At 57.3% G+C, this 19,045-nt stretch overlaps 2 protein-coding genes across 3 annotated transcripts; both read left to right on the top strand.

The window, feature by feature from the left end:
• Positions 1-2,259: 2,259 nt before the first annotated feature.
• Positions 2,260-2,783, top strand: LOC102939004 (ribonuclease-like). The gene has a single exon (XM_007067493.2). The coding sequence runs from the start codon at positions 2,260-2,262 to the stop codon at positions 2,698-2,700; it is 441 nt and encodes a 146-aa protein (XP_007067555.1). The 3' UTR covers positions 2,701-2,783.
• Positions 2,784-8,827: 6,044 nt separating this feature from the next.
• Positions 8,828-18,966, top strand: METTL17 (methyltransferase like 17). 2 transcript variants are annotated; one of them, XM_037915691.2, is made up of 14 exons: positions 8,828-8,977; positions 12,699-12,852; positions 13,292-13,441; positions 13,639-13,735; positions 14,327-14,408; positions 15,368-15,441; positions 15,525-15,619; positions 16,005-16,078; positions 16,461-16,568; positions 16,944-17,012; positions 17,422-17,472; positions 17,676-17,768; positions 17,999-18,183; positions 18,594-18,966. In XM_037915691.2, exons 1-14 carry the CDS (start codon positions 8,906-8,908, stop codon positions 18,679-18,681), a joined length of 1,392 nt encoding a protein of 463 aa, XP_037771619.1. In that variant the 5' UTR covers positions 8,828-8,905; the 3' UTR covers positions 18,682-18,966. The 2 variants fall into 2 exon arrangements, with proteins under 2 accessions (XP_037771619.1, XP_037771620.1); XM_037915692.2 differs by having other exon boundaries at positions 8,842-8,977; positions 15,525-15,556.
• The last annotated feature ends 79 nt before the right edge of the window (positions 18,967-19,045 follow it).

The following is a 19,045-nucleotide window of genomic DNA, read 5'->3' as shown; positions in this document are numbered from 1 at the left end:
GTGGCAGCTGGTTCTGGCGCCTGGAGAAGGACAATGGGCCGGTGATCTGTGCGTTCAGTGGGGAGCTGAAACAATGGGGCCGGCCTCGGGCGACTCCACTAAATCGTCCCCTGGGGGTCACCTGCCCCATGGCGGCCTTGCCAAGCCGGATCAGCCCTTGGGCTGGGCGGGGTGGCATCCTGTCTCCACAGTGCTGGTCCTCAGAAAGGAAACCCACTTACTGCTGTGCCTACCTCGGCCAAGCCCTCCCAGCAGGTCAGGTTCTGTCCCAAGACACCAGACTTCCCTTGGTGGGAAGTGATCAGGGATCCTGACAGTCCCCGGCTCTGGCCCAATGGGACATCCTGAGGAATTGGCCCTTCAGCAGTAAGAAGCTCTCCAGCCATACAGGCCCAAGGGTAAGGCCCTGGACTGGAAGTGGAGACACCTGAGTACAGCGGTGCTCCCTGTGTGATTTAGTGGGCAGATTTTTCCCATCCCCATTGGCTTTACAGTCAAAATCGATGGGGAAAAAGGGTCCAAATCCCTCCATGGCTGGGAAAGTCTCAATGTATTTTTTTTTTAAATAAAAGCTCGGTGCCTCAGTTTCTCCATCTGAAAAATGATGACAGCCTACTACAGCTCCCGCCTGCAGGGCCCCCGTGGTGCCCAGGCGCTGTGCAGACCCCGACTGAGCTCAGGGCCCCCTTTGTGCCGGCTGCTGCCCAGGCCCCGACCGAGCTCAGGGCCCCATAGTGCTGGGTTCTGTATGCATCCGCAGTAACAGACAGGCCTCATCTCAATTTGCTCACAGTGCAAGGCTAGGGTTTTCAGAGAAGTTTGAGGCTGCTAAGCAGCCTATGCACAGAAACAGTGGGAGAAAGGAAGATGATTATCTGCCCGTGTGGGGAAACTGAGGCATGGGGAGGCCAAGGGACTTGACCAAGGGCTGGGACCATGACCCAGGTCTCCCACCTCCAGGCCAATGCCTTAGCAGCCTCCTTTGCCGTCAAGAGGTTTGAAGCCTGGTACATGGAGCCCACCATGCCTTCCCCTAGGGATCACCTAGCAAGACCCGGTGTTCCCACCCCAGCCAACCCTGCTCCTGGCTTCGGAGGTTGCCAGGCTCCCTAGTGCTGGAAGGAGCTGGCTCAAACAACTAGCCGGTGCCCAGTGCTCACTGACTTCGTGCCCCCACCCAACATCTCCGGCCTGGGCATATGAAACTGGCTCAAGGGAGCCCTCTCTGGCCAGCCAGGCTGTATATAAGGGGCACATGCCAGGCTGGAGACTCAGACGCTCAGCTCTAGACCCTGTGCTCCAGCAGGAGAGAAAGTAAGTCCCCACCAGGTAAGTCAGAGACTGGATTAAACCCAGGGTGGGGAGCAGGGCCGGGGGGCGGGGGCGGGGAGTGGGCGAGGGTGCCCAGCTCAGCCAAAAGAGAGGCTGAGAAGGTGATCAGGTTAGTGAGGGATCTGGCTAATGGGAGCAGAGCTCCGGCCCTTCCCCAGTCCCCTGAGACCAGCTGGAGAGAAAGGGACAGAGAGACCAGCCCAGAGGGACAGACACCCACAGCTTTCAGAAAGATGCTCATCTTGGCAGGTTCACACACACTCAGGCAAGACACAGAGTGGGGCAATCAGATGTCCCGATATTAGGGGCTTTGTCTTATATAGACAAATATACCATCCCCCCCCCCCCCCCCCCCCCCCCGAAAAAAAAGTTTCCCAACTTTTCACACTAGCTAACACAGACAGGCAGAAACACCGAGCGCGGTGAAAGCCAAAGACCTCGGCACATGACACAAATGAAGAGCCAGACAGACAGAACCCAGAGAGAGACAGATGCAAATCGATCCAGAGAGGCCAGGCAGGGAGGGGCTTGAAGCCAGGACTCCTGGGTTCTACCACTTGCTCTAGGAGGGGAGTGGGGTCTAAGGTTATAGCAGGGAGGGCTGGGAGCCAGGAGTGGGGTCTAGTTGTTGGAAGGGAGGGCGGGAGGCTGGGCATCAGGACTCCTGGGTTCTATTTCTAGCTCCTGCAGGGCGTGTGTGACTCCAGACAGTCACTTAGTCTGAGATTTTCCAACTGCTTAAGCAATTTGCGCAGACAATGCCCACTGAGGGAAGCCTTAGAAACCTCAGGCTCGGTGTCTCTGTGCTTCAGTTTCCCACCCATACTGCAGCCACACGGCTATGCCCCATGCTCATGGGGTCAGCCCGGGGGGCCTCTCCCTTGTGCCGTGGCGGGGGGCACATACCGAGCCAAACGGCCCTGCATGATGTTGCAGGTGGTGATGGGCTCTCTGAAGGGCACCGGCCCTCTCTTTCTGGCGTTGCTGGTGGCCTGCCTGCTCCTGTGCGCCTCAACCCAGGGCCCGCGCTACCAGAAGTTCCTGTGGCAGCACCATGACAACCCGCGGACCGATGTCGGGCGGGATTACTGCGGGGCCATGATGCAGCGCCGGGGCATGGCCCAGCCCTGCAAAGACATCAACACCTTCATCCACGCTTCCCGGGCCCAGCTCCGGAGCGTGTGCAGGGACGGGGGCACGCTCTACCAGGGCATGCGTCGCAGCAAGAGGCCGCTGGCCGTCACCACTTGCGAGCTGAAGCGGACGCAGGGTGCCCGGTGCATCTACCGCAGCCATGCGGCCTCCAGGTACATTGTCATTGGCTGCAACCATGGCATGTGGCCAGTGCAATATAACGAGAAAGCGTGAGCAGCGCCAGAGCCCAGGGAAGACCTGGACGCAGCTGCCCCAGGCCTGGAGGCAGGAGGGGCCGTAGGCTGCATTGAGTTGAGTTTGCCCTTCAGAGCTGGGAATAAAACACATTTACTGGAACAGATGTGGCTGCGAGTGTGTGAGAGGGTCTGGAGGGGGCGCTGGGTGGTAGGGAGTGGGGAGCAGGGGTCAGCAGGGGGAGCTCTCCCTTAGCAGTTAGTGCTGGCCCCACCAGGGGCACTGTGGGGCAGGGAGCTAGGTGGGGCTCAGTAGGGGGCGCTCTCCCCTAGCAGTCAGTGCTGGCCCCATTGCTGCTGTAAGGGGCACTGTGGGGCAGGGAGTGGGGTGAGAGGGTTCAGTAGGGGACGCTCTCCCCAGCAGTCAGTGCTGACCCCAGTGCCCCAGTGTAATGCTAGGGGGTGCTATGGTTCAAGAAGTGGGGCAGGGGGCTCAGTAGAGGGTACTCTCCCCTGGCAGTCAGTGCTGGCCCCAGTGCCTGTGTGGCACTTGGGGGCACTGTGCTGCAGGGACCAGGGTGCGGGGGCTCAGTTGGGGGGGTGCTCTCCCCTGGGAGTCAGTGCTGCCTCAATGCCCCTCTGAGGCTAAGGGGGGATTTGATAGCTGCTTTCAACTACCTGAAGGGGGCTTCCAAAGAGGATGGATCTAGACTGTTCTCAGTGGTAGCATACGACAGAAGGAGGAGTAATGGTCTCAAGTTGCAGTGGGGGAGGTTTAGGCTGGATATTAGGAAAAATGTTTTCACGAGGGGGGTGGTGAAGCACTGGAATGGGTTACCTAGGGAGGTGGTGAAATCTCCTTCCTTAGCGGTTTTCAAGGTCAGGCTTGACAAAGCCCTGGCTGGGATGATTTAGTTGGGGATTGGTTCTGCTTTGAGTAGGGGAATGGACTGGATGACCTCCTGAGGTCCCTTCCAACCCTGACGTTCTATGATTCTATGATTGCCAGGGGGTTTTGTGCTGTGGGGAGCGGGGAGCGGGCTTAGCTGGGGGTGCTGTGCTGCATGGAGTGGGGAGGGGGCTCAGTAGGAGGTGCCCTCCCCTGGCAGTCAGTGCTGACTCCAATGCCCCAGTGTGGTGCTAGGGGGCGCTGTGCTGCAGGGAGAGGGGCAGGGGTCAGCAGGGGGTGCTCTCCCCTGGCAGGCAGGGCTGGCCCCATTGCAGCACTACGGGGTGCTGTGCTGCAGGGAGCAGGATGGGGGCTCAGTAGGGGGTGCTCACCCTTGGCAGTCAGTGTGGTCCCCATAGCAGTGTTATGGGACACTGTGCTGTGGTAAGTGGGGCAGGGAGCCAGTAGCCCAGCGCAAGGATGGCCAGAGACTCCCCTATAGCCCAGCGAGTGGGGCGGGGGAGGTTGGGAGAGAATGAAAGTTTCTGAATCTACCAGCACCTGCCCTCCCTCGCTCCATGGCTAGGACACGGGCTCTGTAAACCCAAGGACCCAGCTGGCACCTGGGCCACATATTTGTTTCACAGATGTCAGAGGATGCGATCTTCTAGCCCTTAAAAGCAAGGCAAGCAATCACTTGGGGCCACAGGGATTTTTCAAAGGTGAATTAGCTCTGCCCTTCGAGACACACAGCCCCGGGTGGTACTGGCCCCTGACCTAGTCCCTTGGAAATTTCCTCTTCCTCTTTACAGTAAATGATGAGAGATTCCCATTCCCAGAAATGCACACTTCTACTGGGAGTGGATCGGGCACCATGACCCCTCCAGTGTGCGGGCTCCCCTCACACTCTGCCTTGCTTGATGCAACCCCTGGGCCCAGCTAAACTGATATCCCCACTGTGATGGGCTCGGTCACAAAGACCCACTTGGGACTGTCACCTGACGTGCTGGAATTACCTCTGAGCCCATTTCCCTGTCAGCTTGGGACTCCAGAACCCTGCCTTGTTGAGCCTGCTGCAACACAGATCCAGGTCTGGTCCACACCCCCAAAGCTGCAGACTTTAACCAAAAACTGCTCAGCAGGTCACCTATCACCAGCACCCAGACACCCAGCTCCCAATGGGATCCAAACCCCAAATAAATCCATTTTATTCTGTATAAAACTTATACAGGGTAAACTTGTAAATTGTCCGCCCTCTATAACATGGATAGAGAGATATGCACACCTGTTTGCTCCCCCAGGTATTAATAACTTACTCTGGGTTCAATAAATAAACAAGTGATTTTATGAAGAATAAAAAGGAGGATTTAAGTGGTTCCAAGTAATAACAGACAGAACAAAGTAAGTCACCAAGCAAAATAAAGCAAAAACATGCAAATCTAAGCCTAATACATTAACAAACTGTTTATAGGTAAATCTCACCCTCAGAGATGTTCCAATAACTTCTTTCACAGACTAGACTCCTTCCTAGTCTGGGTCCAATACTTTCCCCGGGTACAATCCTTGTTAGTTCCAGCAGGCATCTTAGGTGAAAAGCAGGAGCTTTCTCATGACTGTTCTGTTCCACCCCCTTTTATAGCTTTGGCACAAGGCGGGAATCTTTTGTCTCTCTGGGTCCCCACCCCTCCTTCTAAATGGAAAAGGATCAGGTTTAAGATGGATTACAGTTCAGGTGACATGATCACATGTCATTGTAAGACCTCCTGGTGGACAGCTACACAGGAAGGCTTGAAGGTAAACAAACCCATTCACAGTTCATTGATTCTGAAGCACCCTTAATGGCTTCCACTTAATATGTTTACATCAGTAATACAAGTTTATGTTTTATTCTCCTAACTCCAGACATAGAAATAATACATGCAAACAAACAGGATGAACACACTCAGTAGATTATAAATTTTGTAATGATAGTTTACAAGAGACCTTTTGCATAAAGCATATTCAAGTTACATTATATTCACACTCATAAGCATATTTCCATAAAACATTATGGAGTGAAGCGTCACACCCACCCTCTATGTGCCATGCCCAGTCAGACCCCTGGGCCTTGCTACTCCACCCCCACCTCAGAACCAATGACCTTGAGTCAGAAATATAAACCAAGACCCCAATTTGTCCAGCTCCAATTCCATCACTGGAGGTGTTTAAGAACAGGTTGGACAAACACCTGTCAGGGCTGGTCTAGGTTAACTAGGTCCTGCCTCAGCACAGGGGACTGGACTCGATGACTTCTCATGGTCCCTTCCAGCCCAACATTTCTATTGTTCTTAATCCCTAAAATTACCTCTACAGATTTGCAGGCTTCCCCTTCACTTCCTGTCTGGAAATGTTTAGGATTGCTGTGCACTGTTAGCAGGTGGGTTCCAGCTCAGCAGCAGCAGCATTTCCCCTCTGCAGCTACTTAGTAAAACTCTTCAGGTGGGGGGAAAAGAAAGGAAATTTTTAGATCAGCAGGTCTAGAGAACTTGCATCTAAGAGTTTTAAAAGAGCTGGCTGAGGAGACCATTAATGAAGATTTTTGATCACTTGTGAAGCACTGAGGAAGTTCCAGAAGACTAGACGAAAACTACTTGTGTCCCAATGTTTAAAAAGGGTAAACGGAATGACCTTGGTAATCAGCCAGACATTGATCCTGGGCAAGACCAGGGAGCAGCTGATATGGGACTTGATTAATAAATAACTAATGAAGAGTACTATGATTAATGCAAATCAACATGGGTTTACGGAAACTAGATCCTGCCAAACTAATCTGATATTTTTGTAATGAGCTTACACTTTTGGTTGATAAAGGTAAAAGTGCTGACGTAACACACTGCGAATTCTGCAAGGTGTTTGACCTGGCATGACATTCTGATTAAAAATATCCAGTGGCCGGACGTTGAAGCTAGACAAATTCAGACTGGCAGTCAGTCTTGCATCCCAATCAGAGAAAAGCCCAAGCCCTGAAAAGTCTCTTGTACTGTACTTGGTAGCAGCTCGCCTCCTTGCCCACAGGGGTCATGCCTCCTCTCTCACTAGCTACGATCTAAGGAAACAAAAGCCAGAGGGACTTTCCTGAGCTGAGCTCCATCAACACAAAGCGACATGGTCTAGTTGCAAGCAAGTTTCAGGTTGAAAGCCTCAATGCCATCTACGGGATTTAGGTGCATGTCTGCACTAAAATTAATGGAAGATCTACCTCAGAGTCCCAAAGTCTCCTAGGGGATTTGGACGCTGAAGTCCCACTAATTTTAAATGGGGTTTGGGGCAGCTGACTGCCTTAGGCTGGGGAAATCTCAACCCTCTAAGGTTCTGCCGTTTCCTTGTCAGGTTCTTTACAATACAAGAGTTTCCAGGCTGGTCTGAATTTGCACCAGCTGAGATTTTGGCCCCTCACTTCTCTGTACTTGGCCATGAAGCTTAGGTAAGAGTCACCAGAAGACCCACAACACTGCTCCACGGAAAGGACCCTGTGACATTCCCACCTCTCCATGCAATGAAGCCCAGAGATATCCCCCACCCATTTCAGGGGGGTCCCACTATAAAGCAATTTATCTGGGGATTTTTCTAAGGGGCCTAAAGGAATTAGGTGCCCAGTTCGAGTCTCGCTCCCTTTGGAAATTCCAGCACTGGCGGCCGGATGCTCAGCGGGTGTAAAGCTGATGTCAGGCTCCGCCGTGGAGCTATGGTGACCTATGCACGCTGAGGGTGTTGGCCCTGTGTCTGTTTCACTCTGAAGGCCCCACGGATGCTCCCTGGTGTCACCCTCTTGGGTTCCCGCATACATGGTCTGGGGAGCCAGGGGTCCCCCTTCCTCCAACCTTCATGGTCACAGGTGGCGCAGCAGGAGGGCCCAGAAGCACTGCAGGGTGCATAGGCTACCCCTCCCCACACCGCTGCCCCCAGCCAGGCATCGCTTGGATTTTACAGCTCAAAGCAGATAGGGAAAGACAATAAAATGGGGAAGGGAGGGCTCAGAGCTAATCCCCACAAACGCAGGGCAGGGGGTGCTGCAGAGACAAATCTCCCAATTAACTCCCTCCAATCCAGGCTGCAAATCAGTTCAAACTGCTTAGATCAAGACCAAAATCTGTCCATTTAAACCACTGAATCACTCAAAGAGACTCTCCAGTTAAACTGCAGCACTCCTCCTCATCTGATAGAGGCCAAGGGAGGCAGTTTCCCCCCACCCCTGACTTTTCATAGGTCTACAGCCCCCCTCCAGCTGCTGCAGAATACAATACAACCCCAGACAGTGGCCTCTGTACTGATGGAATTTTGCCCCCACCCCCATGTTTTTCTAAATCCCTGGATTCACGCCCCTCCCCATTTGCAAAGAATATTTCCAGGTAAAGTGGTTTGGCCCCCTCATACCCAGTTTGAAAGCAGATTTCCAGTGCATTAAATTGCCTCAGGCTCCCGCTTTTGCAGATAAAATTTCCCTGTAAATTATTTTAGGCAGCAACTCCCCCCGCCCCAGCCGCTCCTTCAGTTTGCAAAAAAAAAAAGTTTACCAAGAAGATCCCAGGGAAATTGCCTCCGCCCCTCTCCCTTTGCAAAAAGAGTTTTCACTTACATTGGCTCCCCTCCCATGCTACTCCCCACTTTGCAAAGAAAATGTCCAGTTAAATTGGCTCCCCCATAATTTGCAGGGAGAAGCCGGTTAAATGGCTGCAAAGGCAGGAGTTGATGGCTCCAAGCAAGGCCCCGAAAAAAATCAAATGCAGTCCCTCGCTGAAGCTCCCCACCTTAATCTGGATTAATCCACCCAGACGGGTACCCTAATCCAGATTAACCCTCCCAGACAGCTACCCTAATCCGGATTAACCCACCCAGAGAGGTACCCTAATCCATATTAACCACCCCAGACAGCTACCCTAATCCGGATTAACCCGCCCAGGCAGTTCCCTCTTGCACAGGGCTGGATTCCGAACCAGCCCCTCCCCAAGAGAGAAGCGAGCGGGGCAGCGGCGCTCCGAACGGCGGGAGAATATGCAAAAAGGCATGGAACGGTAGGGGAGGGAAGGAAGAGGGCGGGACGAGCAGACATTGGACCAATCAGCCCCATGAGAGGCGCAGGTAGCGCGATGCTGTACCCGCGTCTCGAGCCCAAGACACTGGCCGCCCCCACCCATCGCGTAGGCCCCGCCCATCCATAGCGGGCTGGCCCAATCGTCACTCCTTCCGCGGCATTCGACCTCCTCATTTGCATAGCAGCCCGCGATTGGTCCCCAGGCGCGGCCCGGCTCTCTCGCCTCCCAATTGGCTAGCCGCTCCGGTGGCCGTGCGTTGGAGGCGGGGCCGTGGGTGTTCCAAGATGGCGGCCCGCGCGGCGGCCGGGCGGATGCGGAGGTTTTGGGGACTTTGCGGCGGCCCCTCCCCGCTCAGGGTGAGTGACCCCCCGCCCGGGTTCTGGTGAAGAGCCCTGAGGGGATTTGCGTAAAGGGCGCGTGCAGCGTCTCTCTGGGGCGGGTGGGGGGAGCAGAGCACGTGACCAGTTCAGAGCACCCCAGTCCTCTGGCCATAAGCCCCGCCCCATGGCCTCTAAGGAGATCCGACCCTTCTCCAGCTAACCGCCTCGCCCTACAACTCCTGGGCCATATGGCCCCAAATGGACCACCCCTCCCCCCCAGGCCATATAACCCTGTCTGGGCCTAGGACCCTGTCAGGACTGCCTCCCAGAGCCAACCCCCCACCGCAGGCCATATAGCCTTGTATAGACCAGCCCCTCAGGCCTTATACTCTCCCCCAACCATATAACCCTGTACAGACCAGACACCCCCCCCACGCCATATAACCCCATATGGACCAGACTCCCCCCAGCCATGTAACGCTGTCCAGACCAAGTTCCTTTGGGCCATATAACTCCTGATGACGACCAGAATGTGGGGGCTGAAGGATGGGATGGATCGCCTTGCTCATTCCCTCTGACGCACCTGGCATTGGCCACTGTCGGAGGACAGGATACAGGGCTAGAGGGACCATTGGTCTGACCTAGTATAGCCATTCTTATGTTCTCATAACAATATAGCCATGTAGGGACCAGCCCCGCCCTCATATAACCCCCCACTAGGGTTGCCAACAGTCTCTTACTACAAGCCCCACCCCCACCCCTATTTTGTACAACAAGATTGGAAGTTTCTTAGTTCTGCACAAAGTAGAAAGAGATACCCCATGTAAATGTAGGTGAGTCCTGCTTAGTAGGACTATTATTAATAATAATGATAAAAATAATATTGGGAGAAGGGGTGGGGTTACTAAGAAAACAGTTCCCTATTTTTGAAATATAATGTTGGCAATTGTACCCCCGCCCCCACCACCATAAAGCCTTGTATGGACCAGCTGCCCAGGCCATATAACCTCCCCCTAGACAAATAACCCCATATGGACCAGACTGTCCCCAGTTATATTACACCATATAAGAACATAAGAATGGCCCCCTACTGGGTCAGACCAAAGGTCCATCTAGTCCACTATCCTGTCTTCCAACAGTAGCCAGTGCCAGGTGCCCCAGGGGGAATGAACAGACGAGGTAATCATCAAGTGATCCATCCCTTGTCATCCATTCCCAGCTTCTGGCAAAACTGACGCTAGGAACAATATCCCTGCCCATCCTGGCTAATAGCCACGGATGGACCTATCCTCCATGAATTTATAGACCTCAATCATATCCGCCCTTAGTCGTCTCTTTTCCAAGCTGAAAAGTCCCAGTTTTATTAATCTCTCCTTGTACGGAAGCCTTTCCATACCCCTAATCATTTTTGTTGTCCTTTTCTGAATCTTTCCCAATTCCAATATATCTGTTTTGAGATGGGGTGACCACGTCTGCACGCAGTATTCGAGATGTGGAGGTACCATGGATTTATATAGAGGCAACATGATATTTTGTGTCTTATTATCTATCCCTTTCTTAATGATTCCCAACATTCTGTTAGCTTTTTTGACTGCTGCTGCACATTGAGTGGATCTTTTCAGAGAACTATCCACAATGGACAAGACTCTTCTTCTTTGGGCTGTGTTAACCCGCTATGGACCAGCTCCCGCTCCCCAAACCATGTAATACCTTGCATACCTTGTATAACCAACATTTCAACAAAAAATGGAAGCAAAAGTACAGTATCGATATATTAAGCAAAACCAAGGGCACATCGGTGATGTTGTAATTGCATTCAGATAGGCATGACATTAAGTGAGTGTGTACTAATAATAATATCCTGAGAAGTATATAAGGAATGCATGTCAAGTATCAGGGGGTAGCCGTGTCAGTCTGTATCCACAAAAACAACAAGGAGTCCGGTGGCACCTTAAAGACTAACAGATTTATTTGGGCATAAGCTTTCCTGGGTAAAAAACCCACTTCTTCAGATGCAATAAGGAATGCATGGCATGCAAAGTAAAAGTGGCCTTAAGTGATATGGAGCAAGGAAACTTGCAGTCTTGAATTGACTCATGTTGGCCCTGGTCTTGCTTGGAGTATCAGATGGAATTGCTCGGGTGTGGGTTCACTTTGGGGGAGCAGGCAGGGCCATCCCTACCCATACGCAAAGTACGCAACTGCTTAGGGCACCAATGCTGCTCCAGCCCATGCCCCACCTCTTCCCCATGGCCTCCGCCCCAGCCCCACCCCCACTCCACCCCTTCCCCAAGGCCCCTATCCCTGCTTCGCCCCCGCCCTGCCTCTTCCTGCCCCCATTCCCCTGAGGACTGCAGCAGGGCCGGGCTTGCACTCACCGGCGGCAGGAAGTGCAGTAACCCGGCCCTAGCTGCGCCACTGGTGAGTGCTGGGGGCAATTCCTCCCTGCCCCCCAACCCAGCCCTGCCCCCCCAGCAGAGGCCTGGGGCCAGCCCCCCCCCCCCCCCCCGAGGCCCACAGGGGGAGGGGCTGCATAGGGCACCAGAATAGTGATGGCCCTGGGAGCAGGTTCCACACTGGGACGTTAGTAAAGTGGGAACTGCCCATGCTGGTGATAACAAGTATTGTGGGGTGGCTGTTGAGGCCCGCTCCTGGAATGGAGCCAAGGAACGTTATTTTTCTTGGCCTGGGCTTTGGTTCACGTCAAAATGTCCAGTGGTGACAGATCAAAAGATTTTGCTGTTTTGGAGCAGTTTGTCGTGGTGTGATTAAAAGAAAAGCCCAGGTGAAATTACAGCAGGATGCTTTGCAGGCAGAGCAAGCGTACAGTGTGGGTTCAGGGCTGGACCCTAGGAGGTGGGCAGGCAGCCCCTGCCTCGTACTTTGAGCTTGGCATTAATGGTGGTGGAAATGATTAGCGTGACTGTGGACTTGGGAACATGTTGCTGAGCAGAGACCTTAAAAAGGAAGGCGCAGGAGGACGGGGACACGGTGCCAGTGAAACGTAAGCTAATGGAGGAAAGGCAAACAAGGGGTGCAGCGTCGGCCTGGCCTGACGTGAGTAATGGGTCATGGATGATGTTGGACTTTGGCCCCATTTGGAGGCAGGATTAGGGAGGTCAGGTGGTCTGGGAGCAGAATCTTGGTGCTGGCTGAGATAAGGGGAATGCCCAGGGAGCCGTTTACAGCGGATAAGATATGCCTCGGTTGTAACCTGAGATGGAGTGTAAGTCGTCCATGGACAGCGCGTGCTGGACGGGGATTGGTTCCTCCAGAGTGCCCAAGCCAATCCCCAAACACGATGCAATGTGGCCGGTGCAGCGTGACGGGCCAGTGGGGCTAACGCACAGGGGAGCTCTGCTCCCCTTTTCCACCCCCACCACGTAACTCCGTATGTCCCATCTTGCCCCATGCCATATGACCAGGTAATGACCAGCCTTCCTCCTTCAGCTCCCCACTCTAAATGTGACTGTATCGCTCTGTAAAACCATATACACCCATTTCTGACATTGCCACCAACCCAGACCCATTGGAGCCTGGGGCCATGGTCCTGCTCGGGCTATATAACCCCATATGGATTATCCTGCCAGGCTATAATCATATAGAGCCTGCTGCTGTGCATCCTGCTGGGCAATATCCCCCATATGGCCCTGCTACCCTCACTGCCCACTGGCTAAGCCATACAGCCCCATGTGGACCTTCCCATGCAGGCCATATAGGCCTGCCCTGCTCTCCTGATGCCTCTCTCCCCGCTCAGGCCTTCGCCACCATCATCCCAAGGGTTTCCCAGGTGGACAACTCCTCTGACTTTCTGGGCAACGTCCCCCACCGCCGGCACCCAGGGGTGCTGTATCTCAGGAGTGTCCGGCTCCCGGCCGAACTGGTGAAGGCTGCCCAGCTGTTGGTGGAGCGTAAGTAACCACTGGGTGCGAGGGGGCTCGATGCTGCAAGAAGCAGGGTGAGGGGCTCAGTAGGGGTACTTCCTCCTTGCACTACTGTTACTCAGGTGCCCTGCCCCAGAGCTGGCTGCATCTCAGCTCAGGGCAAGCCATCCCCATGTGGTGTCATGTGCAGCTGTTACCCAGCTGCTCTGTCCCAGAGCTGGCTGCATCTCTGTGCCAGGTGAGTCATCTCCACGTGGTGTTATGTGCAGCTGTTTCCCACCTGCCAGACTCTGGAGCTGGTTACATCTGAGCGCTGCGTGAGCCATCCCCATGTGGTGGTATGTGTGGCTGTTACCCAGCTGCTCTGCGCCAGAGCTGGGCTGCACCTCAGGACCAGTGATCCCTGCTCTGTTCAGCATGACGGGCTTCTCACTGGGCCCATTGTATCTCATTCATCCCCCACCAGAGTCCACCGTGCATGGGCTGAAGGACCAGGTTGTGTCCCTGACCAACTACCTCTGGAGCCGGAAGCGCCCCCTGGAGGCCAGCGAGCTGCAGAGGAGAGGGCAGCAGCTGGAGCAGCAGCTGAGGGAGAAGGTCCAGCCCCGCACAGCAGGTGAGCGCAAACTGGGGGACAGGATGGGGAGAAACCAGCTGGGTGAAGAGGCTCTCCCCATGCAGTCAATGCTGGCCCCAGTGCCCCACAGTGCTGCGGGGTGCAGGTCCGGCGGGGGGCGCTCTCCTCACTCAGTGTTGGTCTCTGCTTGGTCTCCCCCAGCCTTCTCTATGCTTAACCCTGTCTCTCTCTGTCAGACGCATCCAGCCCCCTGACCGACGCTGAGGTGGAGAAGCTGCAGAGGAGGGTGCTGAACAGGCTTCGAAAAACCACCTATCACTGGGAGGCACTGAGGTGCTGAGATGCAGCCAGCTCTTGTGTAGGGCAGCTGGGGAACAGCTGCACAGTGACGCCACACAAGGACGGCTCACCCGATACTGCGATGCAGCTAGCTCTGGGGTGGGGTGGAGCATCTGTTTACCAGCCCAACATTTTGGCAGGCAATGAAGGAGGTCACACAGGAATGCCTCAGCCAGTGCTGAGATGCAGCAAGCTCTGGGGTGGGGAAGCTGGGAACAGATGCACAGCAATGCCACACAGGGATATCTCGCCCACTTCTGAGATGCAGCCAGTTCAGGGGTGGAGCATCTGTTTACCAGCCCCAAATTTTGGGAGGCAGTGAAGGAGGTCACACAAGAATGCCTTTCCCAGCACTGAGATGCAGCCAGTTCTGGGGTGGAGCAGCTGGGTAATAGCCGCATGGCAACGCCACACGGGGATGACTCACCAGAGCTAAGGCGCAGCCAGTTCTGGGGTGGGGCACGACATCTGTTTACCAGCCCCAGTTTCTGGCAGGCAGTAAAGGAGGTCAGCACTCGCTCTGGGGTATGTGTTGGGGGGTCAGCGCCCCCAACCGACATGCTCTGTGTGTTCTTCCCGTCCCAGGTATACAGACGAGCTGAGTCTTGTGTACATGGTAGCTCGGCTGGATGGGGGGTTTGCGGCTGTGTCCAGAGCCTTCCATGAGGTGAGAGACTCTGCTAAGCACTAGAGCCCACTCCCCTCCCAGAGCCGGGGACAGAACCCAGGAATCCTGGCTCCCAGCCCCAATTGCTCTAACCACGAGAACCCACTCCCTTCCCAGAGCTGGGGATAGAACCCAGGAGCTAAGTTTCCTCTAAGCTCCGTGGCCGTGCAGCTGCCTATTAAGCCCCGTGCAGGGGCCCAGGGCAGCGGTGGGGAGAGGTGCCTCTCCCCCAGTGTGGACCTGCCGGGGGAGAGGTGACCCTCCCCTCTGACCCCAGCACGGAGCTGCCCCAGACTTGCCACGGCCGGGGGAGAGGAACCTCTCCCTTGGCCTGGCCTAGCTCAGCCCAGCTGGGGCTGCCCCAGCCGGGGAAAGGTGCCTCTGCTGTGGTGAGAGGGGGCTGGGGGGAGTCCTCTCTCTCCCCGGGGCAGCCTGCACCCCAAACCTCTCATTCCCGGCCCTACCCCAGAGCCCACACCCCAACTTTCTCCCCCAGCCCTGAACCCCCTCCCGGGCCCCAAACCCCTCATCCCCAGCCCCATCCCAGAGCCAGCAACACCAGCCAGAGCCCTCACCCCCCAACCCTCTTCCCCAGCCCTGAGCCCCCTCCCACACTTCGAACGCCTTGGCTCCACCCCTACCACATGAATTTTGTTATGTGCACCAGTATGAAGGTGAAGTGTCACACGTCAGCTCCATATTGGTGCACATAATAAAATTCATTCCGCACATGGGCATAAAAAAATAGTCCTGGCTCCCAGCCCTAACCACTAACCCCCACTCCCCCCATAGCTGGGGATAGAACCCCGCAGTCCTGGCTCCCAGCCCCCCCCCCCCCCCCCCCCCCGACTCTAACCACTAGCCCCTGCTCTCTGAAGGGAAGTAGTCCCGCTCTCCGCCTGTGGTCTACACGGAGCTGTGCTGGGGCTGATGTGGTTTCTCTTTGCTCTGCTCCCTAGATCCAGAAGCGGGCTCCAGCCTTTGCCCCTCGCACCCTGCTGGATTTTGGCTCTGGGACGGGCTCCGTCAGCTGGTGAGCCTCTGCCCTGCAGGGGGGATATTTTCTGTGGTGCTGGGAGTGCTGCTGGTGTCTCACGCTCCCCCCTCTCTGTGCAGGGCCGCACATGGTGCCTGGGGCCAGACCCTGTGTGAGTACCTGTGTGTCGACAGCTCCGCCCCTATGCTGGCCCTCGCTGAGCGGCTGCTGCAAGGTGAGGCCTCCAGGGGCACTGCTGAGTGCCCAGCCAGGGCTGGTAGGGCCCCAGTTCTAACTGCTAGACCCCTCTGCCACCCCACAGCTGGGGAAGAACCCAAGAGTCCTGGCTCCCAAGCCCTCCAACCACTAGACCCCCCTCTCCTCCCAGATCCAGGGATAGAACCCAGGAGTCCTGGCTGCCAGCACCCCCCTCCCCCCCCCCACGCCACGCCACTCCACTAGACCCCTCTGTCACCCCAGAGCTGGGAAGAGAACCTGGGAGTCCGGGCTGCCAGGCCTTTCTTCCATCACTGTCTCATTCCATTGCCCCCTGTCCTGTCTTCTCTCTCGCTCGGTGACCCCCACCTTGATGTCTCTCTGTCCGTCCTTCCCTGCTCCAGGTGGCTCTGAGTCCCCCCGCACCCCACTCTTTCCAGGCGTCTATTTCCGGCAGTTCCTCCCCGTCTCGCCCAAGGTAAAGGGACCTGCCTGTAGGGGTGGCAGAGAGGGGCTGATAAAGAGGCAGCTGGGTCTAGGGGGGAGCACTGGGGGGTCCAGTGCTATGCAGGGAAGCCTGGGGGTGGGGTGTAAGTGTTGTTAGATTCTGGCTTGCCAGGGCTGCCTGCCTGGCACCATCCCACATTGCTTTGCGATTCTGTTGGGGAGGCAGCATCAGAATGCGGCTGGCTCTGGGGTGGGGGACAGGAGCAGCATGAGGAAGAAGGGGCGGGTCAGAGAGGCTGGGAGCTGGGGCGTTCTCCAGTGCCGGGGGGAGGTCTCCGGGGATCTGCCCCACCCCAGCCAGGGTCTGATCTCCCCCTCTCGCCCACATCCTGTGTCTCCCCCTGCACTTGCAGGTGAAGTTTGACCTGGTGGTCTCAGCCTTCTCCCTGAATGAGCTGCCCAGCCTGGCCGAGCGCAGAGAGACCATACGGACACTGTGGAGGAAGACGGACGGCTTCCTGGTGAGTGACCCCCCGCCTCTCTGGCCCCCCGCCCAGAGTCCCCCTCCCCTCCCTCGGATTGGCCCCCCTGGCCCGGAGTCCCCCTCCTCTCCCCTCCCCTGGATTGGCCCCCCTGGCATCCCCCTCCCATCCCCGGATCGGCCCCTCTGTCCCCGCACCCAGAGTCCTCCTCCTCTCCCCTCCCCTGGATCGGCCTCTTGGTCCTCAGATCGACCCCTCGCCCCCTCCCTCCCAGAGTCTCCCTCCCTTCCCCGGATCGGCCCCTCGGCCCCCCCCAACCCGGCTCCCCCCCTCTGCCTCCTAGTTTGGCCCCCCCACGCCCAGTCTCTTCCCCTCCCTCCAAGATCAGACCCTCTAACTCCCAATCCCTTCCAGGTGCTGGTGGAGAACGGGACCAAAGAGGGGCACCAGATGCTCATGGAGGCGCGAGAGATCATCCTGGGGGTGAGGGGACCCTGCTCCTTCCCTGGGGCTGTGGCGGGTTCCCCCTGCGATCCCCCTCCCCACCCCCAGCAGCTTTGGCAGGCTCCCAGCCACCTGGGGGAAGGGAGAATGGGGAGACAATGGGACCCAGGCATCTGGGACAGTAACACAAAGCACCGGGGGGCCCCCAGGGGGAAGGACTGGGAGGCGGCAGTGCAGAGCTCTCCCCACCAGGTACCCCAGGGGGAGGGACCGGGATGGAATGGGACCCAGGCGTCCGGGCTGGCAGTTCAGAGCTCTGCCCCCCAGGGATCCCAGGGGGAGGGTCTGGGATGGAACGGGTCCCAGGCGTCCAGGCCGGCAGTGCAGAGGGAACAGGGGGTGCAGCTGGTTCCCTTTGGGCTCTAACTCCTCTCCTCTCGGCCAACAGGGGGGCGACAAGGTGGCGCATGACCCACGGGAGGCTCACGTCTTCGCCCCAGTGAGTATCGGCGGGGTGGGGGGAGCAGGCCGAGGCCTGCAGGGTGGCCGGAGGGAGGTGGGTGGGCGGCCTGAGGCCAGTTTGGGGGATGGGTCAAGGTTCGGTGGGTGGGGTATGGGGAGGGCAGGCCGAGGCCAGCCAGGTGCCCAGTCAGTGGGCTGGGAGGGACGTGGGATGCTCTAACGCCAGTCTCTGTCCCCTAGTGCCCGCATCACCTGCCCTGCCCACGGCTGAACCCCGAGCAGCCCCTGCCCTGCAACTACCTCCAGGCCTACCACCCCCTGCCCTTCCGCTGGGTGAGTGCCCCTCCCGCCGGGCAGTGGGGCGTATGGGGATCTGTGCCCCTCCCGCCAGGCAGCGGGGTGTATGGGGAGCTGTGGTGGGATTGGCCGCAGGGTGGGGACTGCCTGGCTGCAAGGGTGGGGAACAGGCCGGAGCCGGCCGCAAGGCGGAGGGGCTGGGGGAGGTGGATGCAGGTGGCTCTGCAGGGGACCCCGGCTCACCCCCTGCCCACGTGCCGTTGCAGAACCCAGCACTGAAGGAGGAGTTGTTCTCCTTCCTGATCCTGCGCCGGGGGCCAGGGGTGGGCGAGGAGCCCTGGCCCCGCATCACCCAGGCCGTCCTGGGCCGGGCCCAGCATGTCCATTGCCACCTGTGCTGTGCCGACGGGAGCCTGCAGCACGCCGTGATCACCGCGCGCCGGCACGGCAGGTACCGCTCTGCCAAGGGCCCGGGATGGCCTGGCTGGCTCAGGGGGGCAGGGAATGGGGGCACGGGCCTTTCTTCTCTAGGGGGTGCTGGCTCCCATCTGGCCCCAGGGCAGGGACTGGCTGGCTCAGGGGGTGGGGAACGGGATACAGGTCTTTCCGCTCGAGGGGGTACTGGCTCCCATCTGGCCCCAGGGCAGGGACTGGCTGGCTCAGGGGGTGGGGAATGGGATACAGGCCTTTCCCCTCGAGGGGGTGCCGGCTCCCATTTGGTCCCAGGGCAGGGACTGGCTGGCTCAGGGGGTGGAGAATGGGTTACAGGGCATTTCCCCTCTAGGGGGTGCTGGCTCCCATCCAGAGCCGGAACTTGCTGGCTCGGGGGTCCGGACCCATCACCATGCCCTCTTCCCACAGGGATCTGTATCGCTGCGCCCGGCTGAGCCACTGGGGGGATCGGCTACCCGTGACGATGCCCCATGGAGAGGCCGTTCCGGGGGAGTAACCCTCCAGCCCATTCCCGGGGGCAGATGCTGAGCCCCCGAGGTCCCGCTGCGATCCGTCGCCCAATCCTCCTGGGCATTGACATGGGGACAGCGGCAGGGAGCATCCTAGTGGATTGGCACTGGGTTGGGGGGGGTCTTCTGATGGCCCCCGTCACCTGTGGCACTGGAGGTGCAGGTGCTGCCTCCAGTGAGCAGCGGGGAGCCAGTAGGACTCCTAGGTTCCCTTCTGCAGCTGGTGGCTCCCCAGCTCCCAGGTTGGGTCCAATAAAGAGCCTGAAACAGTCCACCAGCTTTGGCGTCAGTTACCGTGCAGGGTTAGACTGGCAGCAGCCTGGGAGTCAGGACTCCTGGGTTCTCTCCCCA

Source organism: Chelonia mydas, chromosome 13 (genome assembly GCF_015237465.2).
Source record: "Chelonia mydas isolate rCheMyd1 chromosome 13, rCheMyd1.pri.v2, whole genome shotgun sequence".
In the NCBI taxonomy this organism is placed as follows: Eukaryota; Metazoa; Chordata; order Testudines; family Cheloniidae; genus Chelonia; species Chelonia mydas.
The sequence above is the reverse complement of the archived record's forward strand: the minus strand, read 5'-3'. Positions and strand labels throughout refer to the sequence as shown.